This window comes from Chelonia mydas, chromosome 15 (assembly GCF_015237465.2).
Source record: "Chelonia mydas isolate rCheMyd1 chromosome 15, rCheMyd1.pri.v2, whole genome shotgun sequence".
Lineage (NCBI taxonomy): Eukaryota > Metazoa > Chordata > Testudines > Cheloniidae > Chelonia > Chelonia mydas.
Window position 1 is genome coordinate 8,466,839 of NC_057856.1, and position 22,535 is coordinate 8,489,373.

Below are 22,535 nucleotides of genomic sequence, written 5' to 3' on the forward strand. Positions count from 1 at the left end.
TTTTTTCATTTAGAGAGCACTCCCGCTCTTCACAGAGGCTCCTCTGCAGAGCTAATCAAAATCAATGGCTTCTTGGGTGCTGCAAAAAGGAGAGGAGGGGGAGGGACCGTGCAGGCTTCCTTTACATTCGGAAAGTACAACCCCACCACCACCATCTTGCACAGTCCTTGTAATGAACAAGAACGATGGTGGGGAGTATACAACATGTATTAGTTTCCAAATACAAATATCAACTGGAGTTGAATCTGGTATTTTTTTTTTAAAAAGCATAAAAACACTCCTTGTCAAAAGATGGAGGCATTCAAGTATAGTCATTTATACCTGAAAATGTAAGGCTTAGACAAATACATACCCTCTAGTAAATCACTGAATTTATATACAGAGAATGTTGGCTGTAAAGCTTCTGCCAAGAGACTTCTCTAGCAAAGTTTCCTTGACTCAGCTGTTAGATTAAGTCTTGTAAACCTAACATTCCATTCACACAAAACATCTGATTTAAGCCTACAAAAGCCAGGCAAGTCAGAGTTAAAGAAGAATTCCCGTGCCAAATTCTGTTCTCATGTAAACCTGTGAAATGCTTTCGATATGGTTGTAGCTTTCCTGGGCATAATGTGTCCTTTTGTATTCTTGACTGAGTTCTTGGGAACAGCTGAAGAGGTCTCTGTCCCTTTTATCCCTATCCCCATCCTCGGCCCGGTCCTCCTCCAGAGAATCCTTCCTGGATTTTACATTGACCTCTGTCTGTACTAAGGGACTTTGCAGGTTTAGTCAGTGCTGTGTGCCTCATTGTTGAGTCTCAGCACCTTGATTGAAGTAGCTCCCACTGACCAGGGACACAACACTGAGAGCAGAACCTATTCCTTGTGCCCTTAAACTGTCTCACTGTGTCACAGGATTGTGGCTTATCTGTGACTGATTTATGAAAGCCCTAGATGGGGCAAAAACCACATAAGGTTTTGGAGCTGCAGACCGAGGTAGCCCATGGGTCATAATATAATTAGCAAATGATAATGCAAACTACACATGCTTCCAGGGAAGGGAACCAATTCCTCCCTCAGCTGGGAAGTTATTGACTGTTTAGAGGAAGGAAGCTGATCACTTAAAAAGGGGAGGACATTCCATGGGAGGGGAGGTCCCTGCCTGTCCTGTACAAATAAACATAAACCAGATAATTTGCCACATGAGGTGGCCTTGTCTCCTGGCCACCTCAGTACGGGATTCCTGTCTGTATAGGATATCATGCTAAAATATATAGAGGTACAATTTAATTTCCTTTATGATTTATTTTCATAAAAGTATATGTTTCTCTTAAAAAATCAGCCTGATCCAGAGGAGGGCTGAGCACCCACAATGCTTGTTGAAATCAGCAGGCCTAAGGCTGCTCCCATTGAAGTCAACAGCAAAACTTCCATCTACTTCAGTAGGAGTGAGCTAGGGCCCAAGGGGAGCTACAGCTGTTCAGCACCTCTCAGAATCATGCCCCAAATGTGGTATGGAAGAGACTGAGGTCCATTCGTAGCCATGTCCCATCCAAATCTCCTCAACAAGAGTGCCATTCTTCACTCACTGTGTGTCATAATTTGAGCTGGGAAAAAAATTATTCTTTACACCCTTTTCCCTGTTCATCAATTGTTCAAGAACCAGTAATTCCCACAGACACGTGCAGGTGTGCCTGAAAATTGATGAATGCTTGACGCACAGATTTCAGCCTAGAGACTGCATCGAAACTCTTCTCTGCAAGTATCCAAAATTCAAGCAGTTCTGATTGCATATAAAGGTCACATGGTATATTTCTGTTCTATGGTGGGATGAAAGTACAGGAAGATTTTCAAAGCCTCAAAGAGCAGGTATGTGCCCAATTCCCATTGGAAGTCAATGAAAGTTGGGCATCTGACATCCCTTTGTGTCTTTTGAAAATCTCCCCCATAACTAGTAAAATCAATCTTTGGGTGCAAATACCCCAGTAACAAACTCACCAGGGACTTTCTGTGAGCATTCTGCAATATTTGTTCAATGTTCTGGTCTGGTGAGCATTTATTTGTTTGTAAATTTGAATACATTTCCATGCAAATATTTTTTGCCAGATCTAGTCTTGTTGCTGGTGCAGTGTGTGCTATTCACAACAGTAATACACAATGTTGTCTCATGTGAGTTTACATTCAGTGATATTTTGTGTGTTTGAGTCTTCTTTCTGCTGATCATCCAGCACAACATCTCTGAAATAACAGAATGCACTTGTTTAATATGGATGTGTCGGACCCAGTCTTTTAAAAATGTTTAGTGAGAACAATGACCAATCGGATCAGATTTGGTTGGTAAACGTCCAGCCCAGAGCCATTTTCATCGCTGTTTTTATGAGACTTCTGCAAGTAATGGTTTACAATGGAACATCACCTAACGCAGTACTAGTAGGAATGGCTGTTATTGCCCCATGGCCTTAAAACTGCTCTGAGCACTTTGTAGCTCTTTAAACCCTTATGGTTTCAAAGAGTAGCAAGGACTTAGGCATGCAGCCCTACCAGCTCCCCACCACAAAGCTCTAACATAGCTGATTATTGGGCCAAATCCTTCAGCCTTTTTTGAATATCTAGGGGTGAAAGTAATCTCCTGTTCCGCACGACTGCTATCATATCGCATGGTGCTTTCCACCAAAACAAGAGCTGAGCTGCCCCAAAGTGAGTTGTTTTATAAAGTTCAGGGTTAGATTGGCTGGTGGTTTTTTTGTTTGTTTGTTAAGTTATTTACAGGTAGAAAGAAAGGAAAATAGCACCTTCCTAACCTATTTTTTGTGTATAAATATTAATAACCAAAATATATTTCTCCCAGTCTCATGTTTCAGAACATCGTCCTGGTAAAACTGTAGCACCACAAAGAGACAGTTTAGCCCTAGACAAACATTAAAGGTAGCACCAGAGAAAGTACAGTTGTAAGAAAAGCATATCTCGCCTGGTGTCATAGAGCTTAATATATACACACACACACACTCTGTCTCTTGTCAAAACGGCTAAACACCCCTTTCCCACACCTCCCAAGACAAGCCGATGCCTATTTGCAGCAAATGCACTATCTGCCGGTGTTCTTTAACCCTGGGTTTGCAAGTGATTTTTCACACTTCTACATTTAAAGGGGCAGATGCGTGCCGTGCCATACCATACCATAGACAATGCCTGGTGGGGAAAGTTTTAGCACTACAGCAAGGACATCACTAATCTTTTGACTCAAACTGCAGGAGCACAAGCGCTCAGACCACAGTCATCTAAAAGGAATGTTGCTTACGTTCTCAACAAGGCATGCATGTATTAACGTATGCTCTCTATATAAGCATGTATGTGTCTCTGTTTTGCTGCTGGGCACTTGAACAGCTCCTTCAGTACAAATCTTCTTTCACGTTGCTCCAACCTCTTTTATCCTCCTCTTCTTCTTTCTCCATTCTTCATAGCTGCTGCTCAGACTCTGTACTCCCTGCAGGAAAAGGGGAAATGATTTTCTCCAAGGGTGCAGGGTTTTCTCCAGCCTGAGAAAGCAAAATAATTTGTTTTTAATTATATTGATGCAATGGTTAGAATAAAAGCATCTTCTAAATGCATGCATAACCTTCCTGCTGACGCAAGAATTTACTGACCAGAGACATATGTAATTTATGGGGAAGACAGCTTTGTGGTTAAATCACGGGAGAAAAAGAGATCTGGCTTTTATTCACAGTGCTACCACAAATCCTGTGTGGCTTTAATTTTGGGTGTCCCAAAGAAGACACCCAGTCTTCTTGGGTGTCCAGCTTCAGATGAGTTAAATGTTAACTTTTAGAGAAACAACTAACTGTTACAGGAAAGCACTGTGGTCTATTGATAATTGCAGCACTCCTGGGTTCTAGTCCTGTTCTGCCACTGATTTGACTTGTGGCCTTGGGCAAATCACTTAATGCCTCTGTGTTTCACGTTCACTGTAACATCAGGGCAGTAATAACTTACCTGCCTCAAAGATATCTTAATATTTGTAAAACGCTTAGGGTTAGGGTTTCATCCTCAGATGAAAGGTGCCATATCAATGCAAATAAGTGGTAGTGTCATCCTAGGGCACATGTGCTCATTGATAAAGGCATTTGCAAGTGTAAATCCCAGTTCTCAAGAGCAGATTGTGGAAAAACTCTTAAAATAAAGAGTTTCTATGTCATATTTGCATCTCCAGTATTTCAGTTGGCAGAGAGCCAGCACAAGGTCTACACACTTTTTAAGTCTCATTAATACCCATTATGGGGCCTTTAAGGGACTTAAGAGGTTCATAGCTCTCAGATCCCAGAGCGCTTCCTGCAGCTCCCATTGTCTGGGAACGGTGAACCGCAGCCACTGGGAGCTGTGGGCGGCCGTGCAATTGTAAATAAGCGGTCTGGCAGCTCGCCAGTGGATTACCGTGACAGGCTGCATGCAGCCCGTTGGCCACAGATTGCCCGCCACTGTCCCAGAGTGATGGGTGACCTCATAAAATCCTCAATAGATAAATCTATGCTGGCCCTCTGTATCGGATGAATTTCACAAGTGTGAGTAGTAAAATATCCAACGATGTCAACAATGAGAGAGTAATTTAGGTTGACAGCTTGTTATGGGGCAGATTCTGGTCTAAGTTACTAATGGAAATCCAGAGTAACTCCATTGGCTTCTGTACTGTTACTTTGTATTTACATGGGTGTATATATATATATATACATGATCCAAATCTGACCCTAGATCTTTTCCATTAAGGAAACTGGTCAAATCCTCATGCTGCAAATGACTGCTGAGTAACTCCTGAACTCATGCTCTGTTTCAGCAACAAGAGATTGGTGTGTTTCCACAGAAACAGAACAATTTCCACAAAGTCTCAGAGGTCCCTGTCTACATGGAACTTCAGCAATTACTCCCTTCTCTACCCATCCCTATCCATGGCTCCTGCTGTCAGACTAAAGTATCTAAAGCAACTGTGAACAAAGCTAGAAGGACTAAGTCCAAATTGAATCAGCCAGGACTGAAACACCAGTCAAATGGTTAGGCCACCCACAGGAAGCAATGCAAGTTGCCTGACCTATGATACCTGCGTGTGCACGCGCGCACACACACACACACACACACACACATGGAGGTGTCTGAACCTTCACCTTTTCTGCAGATCTGCTTATGCTGTAGGAACTTTTTTCTGGTGGGGAAAAGGGGGAAAGGTGTTTAGTGCTCAAGGGAATGGGAGCATGATAATACTGGCTTAGGGAATGTCTACACTGCAGTGAGACACCGTGGCTGGCCCGGGCCAGCTGATTCGGGCTAAGGGGCTCTTGCTAAGGGGTTGTTTAATTGCAGGTATGAACACACAGCTCACTTCAGTGCTTCTGACCTTGTGAGGGACACAACTGTTACTCCGGCCTTGGGTTCCTACACATGCTGTCAATGCACCTCAGCCCTGGCTTGTAGAACTCCTGTCAATTTTATTTCTAGGCTTCTGCTGAGCAGAGACTAGCCACTGTGCAGTGGCTTTTTGTGTGTGTGCGAACAATCACCGTGGATTAGCCTGAGACCACCTCGGCCACCTGCACTGTGATTTAAAACACATTTGAACCCAAGTCTTCAGATGTCAAAGGGTGAACTTCATAGGGGTGAGGAAAAAAATCAAGGAAAAATCTTGGAGGAGATGAGATTCAGAGAAATGTCTGTGCAGGATTAAATAAACTGAAGTGGGATCTTTGCCTGAGTAAAATCCAAATAAGGGTGTTAGGATTTTCCTGAGGTTTTACAAAAGGACTTTACTTGTGCTCTTGTAGCACCTAGAGACCACAACCAAGGATCATTGCCCCACTATGCTAGATGCTGTACAAACATATAGCATGAGACAGCCCATCCCCTGAAGAGGTTACATTCCACAAACATTTTTTCTCTTTCCCCTAAACAGCAGAAAACATTCACAAAGTTTTAAAGGTTTTTGAATTCAAAAACTCATTAAGCTCCAAGGGAGAAATTTACCCCTGTGCAGAGAAAGAACCAGCACAATGCTTGTTCACCACATAAGCCCTGTTTTGAGGGCTTAAGTGCAACTTAAGTTTTGCATAGGCTTCTTGCTGGCTCTCTGCATAGGGGTGAATTTCACCCAAAGAGTGAAGGAGAGCCCCAGAATCCTGGCCTAAATCCCATCTCTCAATAAAACAACTCTGAATATCAAAGGCTGTGTTGAAGCCATTACTTGGTGCATATTGGCTGCATTGCCAGTATCTGACTCATTAATGGAATATGCTTTGAGCCAAATTCTGATCTCATTTGCAGCACTGTAAATACAGGGCAACTCAAATTGACTTCAGTTGAGTTACTCCAATTTTGCCACAATAGCACTTAGCAGATTGGAATTTAGACCTTTGAGTATGAAAGGGACTGTATAAAGCCAAACTCCACCCCATATGTAATATTGGCGTGGTTACCAGGAGGGAGTGCCAGTATGTCCTCTCTGTAGAGAGGGTCAAAAAATGTTCATAGCAATTTTTTAAAAATGAAAAATGGCTTTTTTTGAAATTTTGTCAAATGTTTTCAGGTTTTTATCGGAAAACCAAAATTTTCTTGGGTTTCCAAAAACTGAAATATCTTTTGTTTTCAACAAAAAACCCCCAAAATTGTATGAAAAAAATTATGGAAATTAAAAATTTTCATTTCCTTTGATATTTTTCCTGGAAACTAAAATGCATTTTTGACTTGTACCTCCCTGTCTAGTCACTTAAGGATGCTCGAATTCTCATCAGAACCTAGAATCATAGAAATGTATGACTGGAAGTGACCTCAAGAAGGCATCCAGTCCAGCCCCCGGCAGTGAGGCAGGACCGAGTAAACCTAGACCATCCCTGACAGGTGTTTGTCCAACCTGTTCTTAAAAACCTCCAGTGACAGAGATTCCACAACCTCCCTTGGAAGCCTGCTCCAGAGTTCAACTACCTTTCTAGCTAGAAAGTGTTTCCTAGCGTCTAATTTAAATCTCCCTTGCTGCAGATTAAGCCCATTCTTGTCCTATCTTCAGCAGACATGGAGAACAATTGATCCCTGTCCTCTTGATAACAGCCCTTAACTTAGCTGAAGACTGTTATCGGAGCCTGCCAGCCTTCTTTTCTCCAGACTAAACATGCCCAGTTTTTTTAACCTTTCCTCATAGGTCAGTTTTTCTAAACCTTTTCTCATTTTTGTTCCTCTCCTTTGGACACTCTAGTTTGTCCAAACTTTTCTAAAGTGTAGTACCCAGAACTGGACACAATAGTCCAGCTGAGGCCTCACCAGTGCTAAGTGGAGTGGGCCAATTTGCAATTTACCTTCCATGTCTTACATACAATGGTCCTATTAATACACCCCAGAATATTAGCCTTTTCCCCTAGCTGCATCACATTGTTGACATTCAGTCTGTGATCCACTCTAGCCCCCAGAGCCTTTTCAGAAGTAGTACCAGCTAGCCAATTATTCCACATTTTGTAGCTGTGCATTTGATTTTTCGTTCTTAAGTGAAGTACTTTGCACTTGTCTTTATTGAATTGAGTTCAGACCAATTCTCCAATTTGTGAAGGTCGTTTGGAATTATAATTCTGTGCTCCAAAGTGCTCGCAACACCTTCCAGCTTGATGTCATCCTTAAACTTTATAAGTATACTCTCCACTCCATTATCCAAGTCATTAATGAAAATATTAAATTGTACTGGACCAAGAATGACCCCTTCGGGACCCCTCTAGATACACCTTCCCAGTTTGACAATGAATCATTGATAACTACTCTTTCAGCCAGCTGTGCACCAACCTTATAGTAATTTCATTTAGACTGCCTTTCCTTAGTTTGCTTATGAGAATGTCATGTGGGACTGTGTCAAAAGCCTTACTAAAATCAAGATATATCACATCTACCACTTTCCCCATACTCGCTAGGCCAGTAACCCTTTCAAAGAAGGAAATTAGTTTGGTTTGGTATGATTTGTTCTTGACAAATCCATGCTGGCTATTCCTTATAATCCTATTATCCTCTAGATGCTTACAAACTGATTGTTTAATAAGTTGTTCCAATATCTTTCTAGGTATCAAGTAAAGCAGACTGACCTGTAATTCCCTGGTTCCTCTTTGTTCCCCTTTTTAAAGATAGTACTATGTTTGGTCTTTTCCAGTGCTCTGGGATCTCAGATGTCCTCCATGAGTTCTTGAAGATAATTGCTAACGGTTCTGAGATTGCTTCAGCTAGTTCCTTAAGTATACTGGGATGAATTCATTAGGCCCTGCCAACTTGAATACATCTAATTTATCTAAATATTCTTTGACCTGTTCTTTCCCATTCTGGCTTGTATTCCTTCCTTCTTGTTGTTAATACTGTATTGAGTATTTGGAAACCATTAACCTTTTTAATGAGGGCTGAAACAAAATAGACATTAAACACCTCAGCCTTCTTGATATCATCAGTTATTAGCTCTCCTTCCCCACTCAGTAGACGACCTTTACTTTCCTTCATCTTTCTCTTGCTCCTAATGTATTTGACAAACCTCTTCTTATTGCCTTTTATGTCCCTTGGTAGGTGTAACTCATTTTGTGCCTTAGCCTTTCTGATTTTGTCCCTACTTGTGCTATTCTTTTTTACTCCTTAGCAGTGCATCCACTTTTTGTAGGATTCCTTTTTGATTTTCAGGTCATTGAATTGGTCCCCTTTAATTTCTCGTGATAAACAAGAGAGCCAAAGACACAATGAAAAGCATTTAGACTGAGATTTTCAAAGCCAGTGAGATTTTCAAAGGTAGTGGAATGGACAATTAATTTCCATTGATTTTAATGGGATTTGGGCATCCAAACCCCCAGCTGGCTTTGAAAATCTCACTCGTAAATCCTTCAGTCTTATCCACAGCATCACTCCACTCTGGGCATTGCTTGGCTAGATGGCGTTTCTACCAGATAGGAAAATTGGTCTGCTGAAGGAGCTAGCCTCATAGTAAAGGGATTCAATCGCTCAGGTAGGACGCCCCGCACCCTTATTCAGCACTTCTTTGGCTCGTCTTTATTCAGAGCCACAGAGTCAAGCCAGGGCTGGGTACACAGTTCTAGTACTGATGAAGTCACGGAAGAAGCTGACCTTTTACTTATCTTGCAAAGCACTGCATAAGTGGAGCCCAATTCACTGCTAACATGGAATTACACCTGCTTACGCCAGTGATTCATTTTGCATGTAGTCAGTGCTTAATACTGTACATAAAATCGTACCTATAAATAATACATGTCAAAGGAAAATATTGGGGCGGTTGGATTGTCCGGGGAAAGGACAGTGACGGGGGCAGAATGATGCAGAACACCTGGGATTCCAGCCTGATGCAGCAATGAGCTAGTGAGAAACCAAAGGCCTTACTGAGCCCTGGCATAAGGGAGTGAGACTTCCATTGCATTCCATGGGAGATATATCCCCTTGCATCAGAGCTTTTTAAATTTGCTTGTGCTGGAGGTGGAAGGGATAGTTGGGAAAGGAAGATCAGGGAGTAGGGTGGAGGCAACAGGAAAGAAGCATGGATCCGTTGGAGAGAGGCTCAGAGGAACAGCTGATCAGGGAGGTTTGCAGATGGCAAGATCAAGGAGGCCAGAGGCCAAAGGGGAAAGTTGTTGGGGTGACTCCGAAGTCCCAGAGGATATGGGTCCTGTAATCCACCCCTAGAAAGAGGTATTGTGTGGCTGCTCTTTATTTCTTTAACAATAATATGCTTCTTTGCTACTGGCTTATTGGGGGCTTAGTGATGAGGATTTTCTCTTGTGCGGGTTTAGCAGTGAGGGGCTTTGGGGTTTATGAATGGGGAGCATAAGATGGAGGATTTCTCCATCCTTAGTTTTTCAGGAAAATAAGCAGTAAAGTTTTCTTCCTAGTGTCAGACTCAGGAAAGCACACAGAATACACAGGATGTAACAGGTTGAGTATTCGGTTTGTTGGTCATGATACAAAACTATAGCCTAGTGGGGAGGGAATAGCTCAGTGGTTTGAGCATTGGCCTGCTAAACGCAGGGTTGTGAGTTCAATCCTTGAGGGGGCCATTTAGGGATCTGGGGCAAAAATTGGGGATTGGTCCTGCTTTGAGCAGGGGGTTGGACTAGATGATCTCCTGGGGTCCCTTCCAACCCTGATAGTGTATGATTCTATGATAGTGCTGCATCAGCCAGCCTTGTCCCATAACTGTGGTACTACCTCTGGTCCTTTCTCTTTTCTGGACTTCTGCACAGCTCAGTGTGATATCTCCAAAAATCCTATCAACTCCATTTTAATACAGCTAATTAACTACACTGAGACATTTGACAGAGCAGCTCTGCGTGAACCTAGCGGCAGACAGTGGGGGAAGTTATTGGCAACTCAATGAGCATAGAACCAGGCTGGTGTTGCTGGCAGGAAGAGAGAGGGTTTAATTTAATACACTGCCACTTCTAGACTAATAGAGCAAAATACAAATGACACTGCATGCCAAATTGGCACATGCAAACTACACTTCATGCCCTGGCTGGGTGTTGCAAGGTGATGTCAGATTATATATTACAAAGCTGCCACTTTCAGAGCACTTTTCATTCAAGAATCCCAAAGTGTCCAACAGACATTACAAACTGGTTCCACCCCTTGGGCCCAGTCCTGCTTCCATTGAAGATACTTGGGCCTAGATTTGTAGACGTATTTAGGTGTTGGTCTGCTCAGTGCTGCAAGGCCTAAGTGATTTAGATGATTAAGTGCCATTTTCAGAAGTGACTTAGGCACTTAGCATCCCAAGTCCCATTGAGACTTAGGGCCCTAAATGCCTATGCCATTTTTGAACATGGGATATAGATACCTAAATCTTGCAATGCTGAGTGAGCCAATGCCCAAATACCCTTTAAAACCTGATTCCTGGGAGAAGTGGGAGCAGACCCCCAATACAGAGAGATCATTTCCTACTCTAAACTGCTTTATAACATTGCTGTGCATTATTAAACAGCTACCGTGTTCCACTACAGGGATAGCTGCACATCCTAGGATATAGATAGATACACACATATACACTTACTAGGGTGTAGAGAGAGAGTGAAGAATACCATGCCTATTTGAAACTTCAGTGGGGAATTCAGAGAGGCGGTAAGCAATTAGCCAAGCTGGAATTTTCCCTTGTTCCCTTGTTCCCTTTCCTGACTACTGTTCCACTTCTCTAACCACTAGACCATAAGACTAATAGGGGACTCAGCTAGGGATTGGGCTGAGCAGTATTAAGTGGCGCAAGCTAATTCCCCTATTCTTATTAAGTTTGCCATGAAATCCCTAATGCACATGAGTGGTCAGGACCTGGAGTTTACATCTTACTGTACAAGGCGTTTATCACTGAAGAGTTTCTCTGTAGATGTACGGGGGGAGGGGCAAATACATATTTTGTTCAAAAACAAACATCCTACAGAGCTCGTAAAGTACTGCTCATCACATATCTCTTCTATTCTAAGGTCTAGAGCCACGCTCATCACTGCAACATCATAGAAGCATAGAAATCTAGGCCTGGAAGGGACTTTGAGAGGTCATCTAGTCCAGTCCCCTGCACTAAAGCAGGACTAAGTATTATCTAGGGTGTCCCGGACAGGTGGTTATCTAACCTGTTCTTATAAACCTCCAATAATGGAGATTCCACAACATTGCTAGGTAATTTGTTTCAGTGCTTAAATACCCTTACAGTTAGGGCATCTTTCCTAATGTCTAACCTAAATCTCCATTGCTGCAATTTAAGCCCACTACTTCTTGTCCTGTCCCGAGTGGTTAAAGAGAACCCCTTCTCTTTATAACAACCTTTTACACAGCTGAAGACTGTTATCATGCCCCCCCTCCCATCTTCTCTTCTCCAGACTAAACAAACCCATTTTTTTCAATCTTACTTTTAATAATTTTTGTTGCTCTCCTCTGTACTATCTTCTGTTTGTCCACATCTTTCCCCAAGTGTGGTGCCCAGAACTGGATACCAGTTGAGGCCTTATCAGTGCTGAGTAGAGTGGAAGAATTACTTCTCGTGTCTTGCTTACAACACTCCTGCTAATATGTCGAAGAATGATGTTAGAGTATTTTGCAACAATATTACATTGTTTACTCATATTTAGTTTGTGATATGCTATAACCCCCAGATGCATTTCTGCAGTACTCCTTCCTAGCCATTCATTTCCCATTTTGTATTTGTGTAATTGATTATTCCTTCCTACATGGAATACTTTGCATTTGTCCTTATTGAATTTCATCCTATTTATTTCAGACCATTTCTCAAGTTTGTCAACATCATTTTGAATTCTAATCCTGTCCTCCAAAGCACTTGCAACCCCTCCCAGCTTGGTGTTCTCCGCAAACTTTATAAGTGTACTCTCTATGCCATTATCCAAACTATTTATGAATATATTGAATAGAATCGGACCCAGGACAGATCTCTGCAAGATCCCACTCGATATGCCCTTCTGCTTGACTGTGAACCACTGATAACTAGTCTCTGAGTACACTTTTCCAACCAGTTGTGCACCCACCTTGTAGTAGGTTTGTCTCTGGTCTATATTTCCCTAGTTTATTAATGAGCAGGGTCATGTGAGGCAGTATCCATGTGGCTTTGAGATACATTTTTTCAGATATTGCATATAGCATATATTAGTGTGAGCAAAATGGTTTTCAACCAAAACTAAGAAAGAAAGAAAGAAAGAAAGACATGGAAGGTATGACAATAAAAGACAGTATACTAAAAAGAGGTATAAATTAAACCCTGAAAGTGAGCTGCTGGTGGTATATTTAATTATCCCTGTGTGTGGATGTGTTTGTGTCCACAGCTCATCATGTGTGACTTGGAAGTTCACCAGGGGAGTTGGATGGCTCCCCTGTATATGTGGCATCCAGGAGATTGTGTTATTAGCCAGGATGGCTCCTCACATCTGGACTCTCAACATCATCCCTGTTGTTATTTCAAAGCACAAAGAAAAGTCTTTTTTTTCTAAGACCTACATTTGTATTTTTGTCCTTGAAGCCAGGGAAAGCTGTAGTGGGGAGTCCTGGGTTCAGCTGTACCCACTGAAATCATGAAACCAAGGGTGGAAAAATACCCCATTGGGGGAGGGAGGAGCGAGCTGCATTCGCTTCTTTGAATGAGAACCTCACGTGGCTCCATGGCCCAGGCTCTGTGTCCCAGTGACGCTGCTCCCAGCCACATGGCTGTGCAGTGATGTCAGAATTGCGTGCAGCTATCGAAGCCCAAAGGGCAAAATCTGCCAGAAGGTGCACTGGGGGATGGGGATGAGGGACGGGGAGCAGGAGGGGCAATACCCCTGTGTGTCCCAGTCTCCAGGTAGCAGGGATGCAGGGGCAGTATAGTTATAAACTGAGGTTATCCACTTTTCATTTGGGCAATATGAAGTTTAGGTTAGGTTACTTTACCCACCTCTTTTTTTAACACTACACCACTGTCAGGGCACTGGGCTCATGGCCAGGCCTCTCCCCACTATAAGTAGCTAGGTCCATATGTTGAGTGGAACAGCCTTCCCCACTGCATCCCGGCTGGGGTCTGTCTCGCCATGGTGAGTAATCAGGACTGGCCCCAGAACAGCTGCACGGAGCGGACTGGGCGCTCACTGGAACACACATTCCCTCCCCCAGGTGCTCACTGTGTCATGCTTTCTTTGTATTTATTGTTCTGTTTTGTGTCATGCTGCGATTACACTAGAGTTTAGTATGGTGCACCCAATTGAAGTGGGAGGCTATATCTGCCCCTGCTTGCAGCATAGGAGCACTTCGAGTGAGCACAGAACCTCTGGCCTTGTGAGCCTTAAGGAAGTGGAGAGTATAGAGAAGGAATGTGCACAATGAAGATGGAGCTTGTATCCGCTCAACTGAGAATAATACTTTGCATTTCTATAGCATGTTACCTCAGAGCATCTCAACGCACTTTAGAAACAGTTAAGCTTCCCAACACCCCATGGGTAGGCAAGTATCATTAGGCCCATTTTACAGATGGGGAAATTGAGGCCAGGGTCACACAGGGTCAATGGCAGAGCCAAGTGGGAACAGAACTCAGGTTGCCCAACTAAGCTATGCAAATATTTGCAATTAACTTCAAACTCGGTTGAACTGAGCCTTGGATCTGAGGTTTGGTGGGATTTGTGGACCTCAGCCTGGTGAGCTTGGATTGAGTGTGTTCACACAGCTGAGAGGCTGGTAAATATTCCCTATGTCCCAGCCAGCATCACCAGCTCCATCCCTTCCTATAGTTGCATTCTCTACACACTAGCAATTCCCAGCACTTCCATACCCTAAGAAAAGAAGTGAGTTCCTACATCTTGTCAAAAAGGAGGGGGCAAATGAGAGACTAACGTAAAGGGGCCAGTTATAATGTTCCCCTTGGAAGTTTGAGTTTGTTGAGCTCAAACCTACAAGTGAATCTCAGAGGGAAATTAATTTCCAAAAACTGAACCAAACCACACAGCTTGGTTCATGAACCTCTTCACAGATTGAATCCTGGAGGAGACAGTATCAGTAGTGGTTAGAGAAGGGAAATGGAAGTGAGGAGTAGAGCTACTGCAGTCTCATCTTAGCTGTGTCCAGTCACACACCATCCCAGCACCTCTCTGAGGGACACACTGCCATTGTGTAGAATTTAAAGTTTCAGTTAAAAAAACATTTTGTCGTCCTGTTTGCCAAGAAAACTTTCTGAATGTGACCTGACTGAATCTGCAGACAGACAGAATAGCTGTATATCACTCACATAATCGATAATAATATGACACAAACACACACAGTGTAAACACACATCTATCTATCTAAAACCTTACTTTAAAACACTAAATGAATAGAGAGGTGTCCCAAGTAATCACGTTTTTATTTATTATTTTTCAGACACCTAAAAATGTGCCAAGCACCTTGCAAACAAGTAAAGATATGATTCCTGCCTCAAAAATCAGTCTTGGTTTGACATGACACTGTAACTGAGGGTCACAAACAAACAAGGGGATTAGGAGAAAGGAGGGAAAGGACAATCATATTTTCTTCTTCTTTGGACTTCCCTTCTGCTGCCCTTCTCTGTGTTGTCATCTCATCCTGTTTTGTCACTAAGGCAAGGCATTGTTTAGGAAAGCATTTAATCACATGCAAGTAACTTGAGGTCAATGGAACTGAATATGGATAGAGTTAAATATTTGCTTAACTGTTGTCCTGAAACAAGGCCTTAGGTTTTAAACTCCGATGGGCAAGAACTAAAATTTCCTCTTTACTGGAATTGTAAAACATCTATCGTATCTATGGTGCTATATAAATAACAATTCTAATGCTATTAGCTCTGAGTGAGAATTGTTCCAGTCATCTCAATAGGAAGTTAACTCTGAAGAATAATTATGTGGATTTAAATGGCAAAGTTATTGACTGTTTCACTGCTGATAATTTTAGCAGAACCATCCAGAATTTAGGTAGTGCAAACTCACACAATGTACAAATCAGGGGTTAAGAAACCAGCAGTTTAGCAGAGGGACTGGGAGGAAGAGAAACTGGTTTCTTTTGTTTCATCGGGCGGGGGGGAGATCAGCAATGTGGTATTAGTATTTTTAAAAAATAATTAGTTGTTTATTTAATAAAGAAATAACATATATCGATGAACATAGGAATTACAAAAATCAAGACCAGACTGATGAAGTTGTAGGGCTAGATTCCCACAGGGACACAGGCGTTGTGACACTGACTTTTAGGTGCCTAGAAAATCCCAGGAACCAGGCTAGGATTCACAAAGTCTGAGTGAGGCACCTAGGCTCCCTACGCAATGAATGGGGGGAGAGAGGTGCCTAAGAATGCAATCTACAAAAGCTGGCCTACTAGGCAGGGAGCCACTTAAGCTAACCAGTGGGAGATGTCAACATCCTGGGATGTTCTAAGGCCCGCTCCTCTCAATGAGATAGGTGCCTAAGTCTGGGCTGCAGGGAGGCACCTATCTCTGCTAGCAATTCAGGAACTGGGAACCCTCTCCTGGAGTCCCGTGGATTAGAAGCCTGTGGTGTTTCTTGTGAGAATGTGCTAGGCAGGTGCCTAACTCCACACACAACAAACCAGCCAGAGGAGGAGGAAGCAGTGGTTGCGGTGGTGCTCACTTTATAACTTTCAGCCCAGTGGTTAGAGCACTCACTTGGGATGCGGGACACACTGGTTCAATTCCCCCCTCTGCCAGAGGGAGAAAGGATTTGAACAGGGGTCTCCCACCTCTCAGGAGAGATCTCTAACCACGGGGCTAGAAGTTGTAAGGGGGGGCACCACCACTCCAGCCTCCTCCTCCAGCCAGGTTGGGAATGAGACCCAATCTGGTAGCCAGCCACTCAGAATCCCTACCTGATTGGGCCCACATGTGAGATGGGTAGCTGAACTCCTGTCTTCCCCCAGTTGGTGAATCACTGTAGGGCTTAGGCCGGAGATAAGCATTCAGATGCCTATAGGGAGGCAGCCCCGTGCTTGCTCAGAGGCAGAAACTAGGTGCCTAGGGAACTTTTATGGCAAAATAAATAAATAAATTAGGAGCAGAGTGAGTTTAGGGTGGGGCTGGAGCTGGTGGGGCTGGAGCTTGTGAATCACAGTGGAGCCTAAAACTGGGACTTAGGCTCCTGAACCCCAGACTTAGGTGCCCAAATCTGGGGTTTAGATGCCTACGTACCTTTGTGAATCCCACTGGTAGTCGCTCAAGAAATAGATAAACTGAAGTGCTAGGACTGAGAGAGCTTTCTACACAGCTGGCTTAGTCTACAGGGACAATCCATATATTCTGGAGGGAGTGGGGGAAGAGAATATGGTTATCACGGAACTCTTCAGTGTGACCAACCGAGAAAGCAGCTTTCCACTGAATCCGTTTTAGGCATTTTCCCCAGTGAACATGCCAAAAATATTTCTCCTAAGAAAGCATCAGCCTGCCTGGCACCGGGTGGGCATAGGAAGGAGTGGAGGGAAGAAACCAGGCAGCAACTTTCAGGGATTTACAGCTCTGACGCTGGTGGGGCTGGGACCTCTTGTGTACTCAGACTGGACAGGGCTCTGGAATCAGAAGACATCCTACACCCGAACTCGAGCCCCCGATTCCAGGTGGTGGGTGCGAGAGACGAGAATCGTTCTAGAGACCACCCAGTCCCGCTCTTGCCCTGCACGCGCCGAGGAAGCAGAGAACCTGAACTTGCACAAGTGACTTTCAGTTAAATCAGAGGTTCTCAAACTGTGGTCCGCAGACCACCTCCATTCAGGTGTGCATCTGGGTGGCCGCACATGAGAGAATGAAGACCCACCCATCCCCTGCGTGGCTCCACTCATTAGGTGCCTGGACCCTGCAGAAGATGCACATGTAAGGTGAGGTGGTGGCCTTGGGGGGAATAGGTGGGAGGGGGCAGTGAGGTGAGAAGAGGGGTGGGGGAATTTGAGACATGCAGGACTGTGGCAGCCAGAGAAATAGGTGACTTTCCCCAGTTCGGGGGCTGCTGCAGTCGGGGAGAGACCCCCCTCCTTCCCAGCCCCAGCTCGGGGGCTGCCGCAGCGGGGGGAAGAGGGAGAGACCCCCCTCCTTCACAGCCATTCATCGCATTAGAAAGTAAGACTACTGATATTAAAATATGAGTTGTGTGCTTTTATTTGTAGAACCAAAAAACGTTAAATTCTTACTAAGGATTTTGTATATAGCGCTTTTATCCAAAACACTTTACCACAGCTAGCGAGCGGTACAAACAACATTTGGAAAGATCATTAAGTGGTCTGCCGAGACCCTCGGCAATTTTCAAGTGGTCCACCCAAAAAAAGTTTGAGAACCACGGAGTTAAATCATTCCATGAAAACAAACCCACAAGGCTATTGTGGCTTGGCAGGTAAAGTGATCCTGACAGTGGCCTGGGACGAAACCCGCAGGTTTCAGCCCACAGACCTACTCTGGGCTGGGCAGGCAGCTGCGCTGCGTCCCACCCCCGGCTGCAGCTCTGGGCTTGGACCGCCTGGGAGGCGGGATGAAGCCGGTGAAGTGTCCTCCCTTGCACAAGGGCCACAGACAGCGAGGTACTAACCTCCTGCTCGCTGCCGTTTTGTCGCTGTGACGGGAGTCGGGGCTTGCTTATACTCCCCATCTTCAGGGGACTTCAGAGGAGCCGGGGCCACCTGACGGCGTTGCGCGTGTGTGGCGCGCTTGGAAACGACCCTGGAGCCCCCTCGGTCCCTGATTCTCTTGAACGGACTCTACGCCGTGTCTGGGCTCTTAGAGGCAGCTCTGCCGCACTCATCACCCCCTTTCCGGGCTGTTGCAAAGACTGGAGCAAACTGTGAAAAAACACCGTGGCAAACACCTTCCTTTTGGCAGGGCAGCTTCAATGAGCGGCCCGGCCCGTCCGCCTAACGCGCCCCCGCGCCCACTTCAGAGTGCGCTCCCCTTTGCTTCCAGGCGTCTGTACCTGCGTGTTTAACCTGCCCTGGAGTTTACAGCTAACATACAACAACTCCCGCTGCATTTCCCGGGGGGAGGGTGGAAGCTTTCAAGCCCTAGACAGCCAAGGGTTTATCAAAGGGAAGAGAAACTTTCGGACTAATAAACAAAAACAGCAACAAGCTGGGAGTGCCAGGGCGCCTCCTAAAAACAAGGTCCCCGCAGCCAGATGCTGGTGGGAAGCTGGATCCCCAAAGAGGCCTCACCGAATCGCAGGTTGCCCCTGGGAACTTTCCAAGGCGAAGAGTTAAAGCCTTTGGAAGAGGAAAGCGTATGTGGGTCCATGTTTGTACAGGGGGAGATGGGGACTTGCCGTCCTGGATCTGCGCGTAACAGACCTTTCGGGTGCTTTGCTCAGTGCAAGGTTTGCTACATGACAAGCCAACCTCCCGCCCCCTCCACTATCCTGCAAGAGAACTGATCAATAACTGATGACACGCACCTGCCTGGGTCTCCCCGTGGGACAACACAGACCATGCTGGAGAGTGGCAGAGGAGCAGCTGGATCCCTACCCGGCTGCAAAGGCCTGGGTACCCCAATCCATGCCCACCCCCGCCTTCCAGCTCGTGTCTACCAGCTGTAATTAACAGCGCAGAACGTGCAGTTGACCAAATATGCTGGATCCTGTTGCTGGCTGCGGATCAGGCGGACGGTGAGTTTTGCTGCCGTGCCAAGCGCTGACAGAGAGCCCCTTACATCAGCTTCATCAAACACTCCGCTCCGGATTGCGGCGCGCCCGGGACTCATTCCCAGCCCCCGCACCCGCTCCCAGACTGATAGACCGGGCGGGCTCAGGATTCTGCCCCGAGGCACGGTGTGGTTTGGGGCCGAGCCTCTCGCCCCATCTGTGCCTCAGTCTCCTCCTTCTGTACAATGGGGCTAAGGACCCTAAGGCGCTTGGAGCTCCGCGGCGAGTGCGTTGGTCTCTTGGCTCCCCTGCGCTATCAAGCGCCCTGGCATCAGCACCCCCGAGCCAGGCGAGCGGCGCGGGTCTCTCCCGGACTAGACTCCCCCCGTCCAGCCCCGCAGACGGGGACTGGGAAGGAGAAGCCGGCGGCAGCGGCTGCAGACTTCAGCCTCTGTCTCTGGACATTTCACACCAAGCCCCCCCCCACTATCTGTTACCGGCCCCGGGCATTTTGCAAAGCCCCCCCCCCGCCCGGGTGGCTGGCTGCGCGCGGGCTCGGTCCCTACCTGTTGCGCGTCCCGGTTGCTCTCAGCTCCTGCCCGAGCCCTTGTCCCTACCAGCTCCTCTTGCGGATCAGCCAGACCAGCGCGGCCACCTGCGTGGCGGCGCAGAGCACACACAGGTAGGTGGCCAGGCTCCTGCCGGCCGCGGCCCGCCTGCTGCTCGCCCTCCGCCCCGCAGTCCGCTCCTGCAGCTCATCCCCGACCCGCTTCAGGCGGGCCGCGACCAGCTGCGCGCCGGAGCCGCGCTCCCCGCGCCGGGCGGAGCTGCAGCGGCAGGCGGCGGGGGGCCCCCCGTGCAGCGCGCAGGGGCACATGGCTGCGCGGCGCGGCGCCCGGCCCGTCCAGCCCGGAGCCCGGGAGCGGCCGGCGTGGCGGGAACGTGCGCTGTGCTGTTGTTGTGCGACGAGCGCGGTTATTAATTAAAGTGTCACATGGTGAGGAGGGGGTTACATCATCCGGCCCCATCGGGGCTGCGGGCAGGAGGCAGGAAAGGTAACTTTTAACTCTTGCCGCGCCGCGCAGCCGGCACAAGCCCAGCTGTCCTGCCGCCCGCCTCGGCCTCGGCGCCTGGCAGAGCCGCGGGACAGCCAAGGGCATGTGGCCCGGGGATGTTTTATACCCCCCCTCCCGGCTAGGGGATATTTTATAACCCCCCTCCCCTGCTAGGGGATATTTTATAACCCCCCTCCCCGGCTAGGAGATATTTTATAACCCCCCTGGCTTGGGGTGTTTTATTCCCCCCCCCGGCTAGGGGATATTTTATAACCCCCCTTGGGGATATTTTATACCCTCTGGCTTGGGGTGTTTTATCCCCCTCCCCGGCTAGGGGATATTTTATAACCCCCCTTGGGGATATTTTATACCCCCTGGCTTGGGGATGTTTTATTACCCCACCTCCCCTTCGGCTAGGGGATATTTTATAACCCCCCTGGTTTGGGGTGCTTTATTCCCCCCCGGGGATATTTTATAACCCCCCTTGGGGATATTTTATACCCCCTGGCTTGGGGATGTTTTATTACCCCACCTCCCCTTCGGCTAGGGGATATTTTATAACCCCCCTGGCTTGGGGTGTTTTATTTCCCCCCCCCCTCCGCTGGGGATATTTTATAACTCCCCTTGGGGATATTTTATACCCTCTGGCTTGGGATGTTCTATTCCTTCCCCCCCCCCCCCTCCGGCTAGGGCGAGGGGTATTTTATCCCCCCCCCCCGCTTGTGGATATTTTATACCCATTTTATGGAGGGTCGGGGATTTTAAAAGACCCTTCCTGTGACCTGATCTTTATTTCAGATTTTGCACCCTCTGATTTCCCTCCCCCCTCCAAGCGCTGACTTTGTGCTTAAATAATAGGTTCTCTCTTGAAATCCCCGCGGCTCCCCTGAAATGTCACGTTGGGCGGTGTATTGTTTAGTTCTGTTCCGGGCTCCGTCTCTATCCTGGCTGGGATGGGAAGGAGAAGCGCAAAGTCCAGTGTTATTCGGCGCGGATAAGGAGATGCGGGGGTCCCGCGTATGCCCGTTAGACTCGGAATCCGCGGCGGAAACCAAGACGCGGGTGGAATATTGCGAGCGGGGTGAACACCCCCCTGCTTTAAGCAGCGAGCAGGTGAGTTTAAACGAAGGAGAAAACGAAGCGCTTCCTCTTTTCTGCTTCTCCTTGAGGATCCGCTAAAGCGACCAGCAAACAAACAAAAACCCTAAAGAGTTTCCCCAGAAATTACTGCTCTGGGCGAGAGGGGATCTTAAGTGCATCCGAGCTCTAGTTTAAAAAGAAACGTGAAAATCAGCCACGAACGTTGTTATCCTTGATTATGAAGCTTGGGGGGGGGGTGTCTCTCGGGGCAGGAGCTGGGGATCCGGGAGCTGTTTAAAGAAGAGAGAAACCCGACCCTGTAGCAGGCCAGGTAAACCCTCTCGGACCAAGTCCCAGTGGCTTGTGACACTGTGAACAAGTCACTTCTTTCAACACGGAGCGGTGAGCAGAGGCTGGGCTCGATCCACGAGAAAACTTCCGCTGTCCTGGGTGCAGGATCGGGCCCATCAAGGGGGCCTAGAAACAGTTACTGGGGTTTTGTTGTTCTCTTGGGGAGATGGGTGGCCTGCTCCTACCATAGCTCGTACTTTGGGTATTACTCAAAGTCTCACCCCCCTGGGTTCCCTGTTATCCTAATGCCATCTGCCCCAGAAAACAAGCTCTCACTGGATGGCCAGCTCCTTTCAGGACCCAGGAAGTCTCTGCTTATTCTTGGGCAGCCTTAAAACCGGTGAGTAAGTGGAAACTCTTTCCCCCACTGGATACACTCGATTGGGAGGTGTAACTTTTTTGCTGGTTTTGATCCCGCTGTAAAATGCAGCCCTCTCCCTCACGCCTTCTTCGGAGACATCTCCTCTCCAAAGGGATCTGCTGCATTGCGAGTAGGAATAAAATACCGGGGGGGCTTTCCTTTACATTACCCCAAAGGGAACAATTTCCCCTACACCTGCCCGTTTGCAATGGGTTGTCTGAGTGGACGCGAATTGGAACGGGGCTAGCCTTGCCCTGTTTTGAAGAAAGCCCCTGAAAAAGCTCCAGCCTTTCTCGGGGACTTTTGAAAGAGCAAAGCCCTCCATTTCCCTGCAGCCCGAGGGCGGCTCCATCCCTGGTGTAAAACTGCTGATTTCAGTGGGATTAGGCCGGGGTGAACTGGTGCGCTGGGCTCTTTCAGATGCAGGAGAATAATTCAGGCTCATCCATAACCAAAAGGATGGGGGAGGGATAGCTCAGTGGTTTGAGCATTGGTCTGTTGCTAAACCCAGGGTTGTGAGTTCAATCCTTGAGGGGGCCATTTAGGGGTCTGGGGCAAAAATTGGGGATTGGTCCTGCTTGGAGCAGGGGGTTGGACTAGATGATCTCCTGAGGTCCCTTCCAAGCCT

General features: G+C 46.7%; 1 protein-coding gene across 1 annotated transcript; it reads right to left on the reverse strand.

Moving 5' to 3' along the window:
* Window positions 1-2,382: 2,382 nt before the first annotated feature.
* Window positions 2,383-19,937, reverse strand: HRK (harakiri, BCL2 interacting protein). Its single transcript, XM_037878930.2, has 2 exons — window positions 19,627-19,937; window positions 2,383-3,514 (listed from the first exon to the last, which is right to left on the reverse strand). The coding sequence occupies exon 1, from the start codon at window positions 19,935-19,937 to the stop codon at window positions 19,674-19,676; it is 264 nt and encodes an 87-aa protein (XP_037734858.1). The 3' UTR covers window positions 2,383-3,514; window positions 19,627-19,673.
* Between the last annotated feature and the right edge of the window lie 2,598 nt (window positions 19,938-22,535).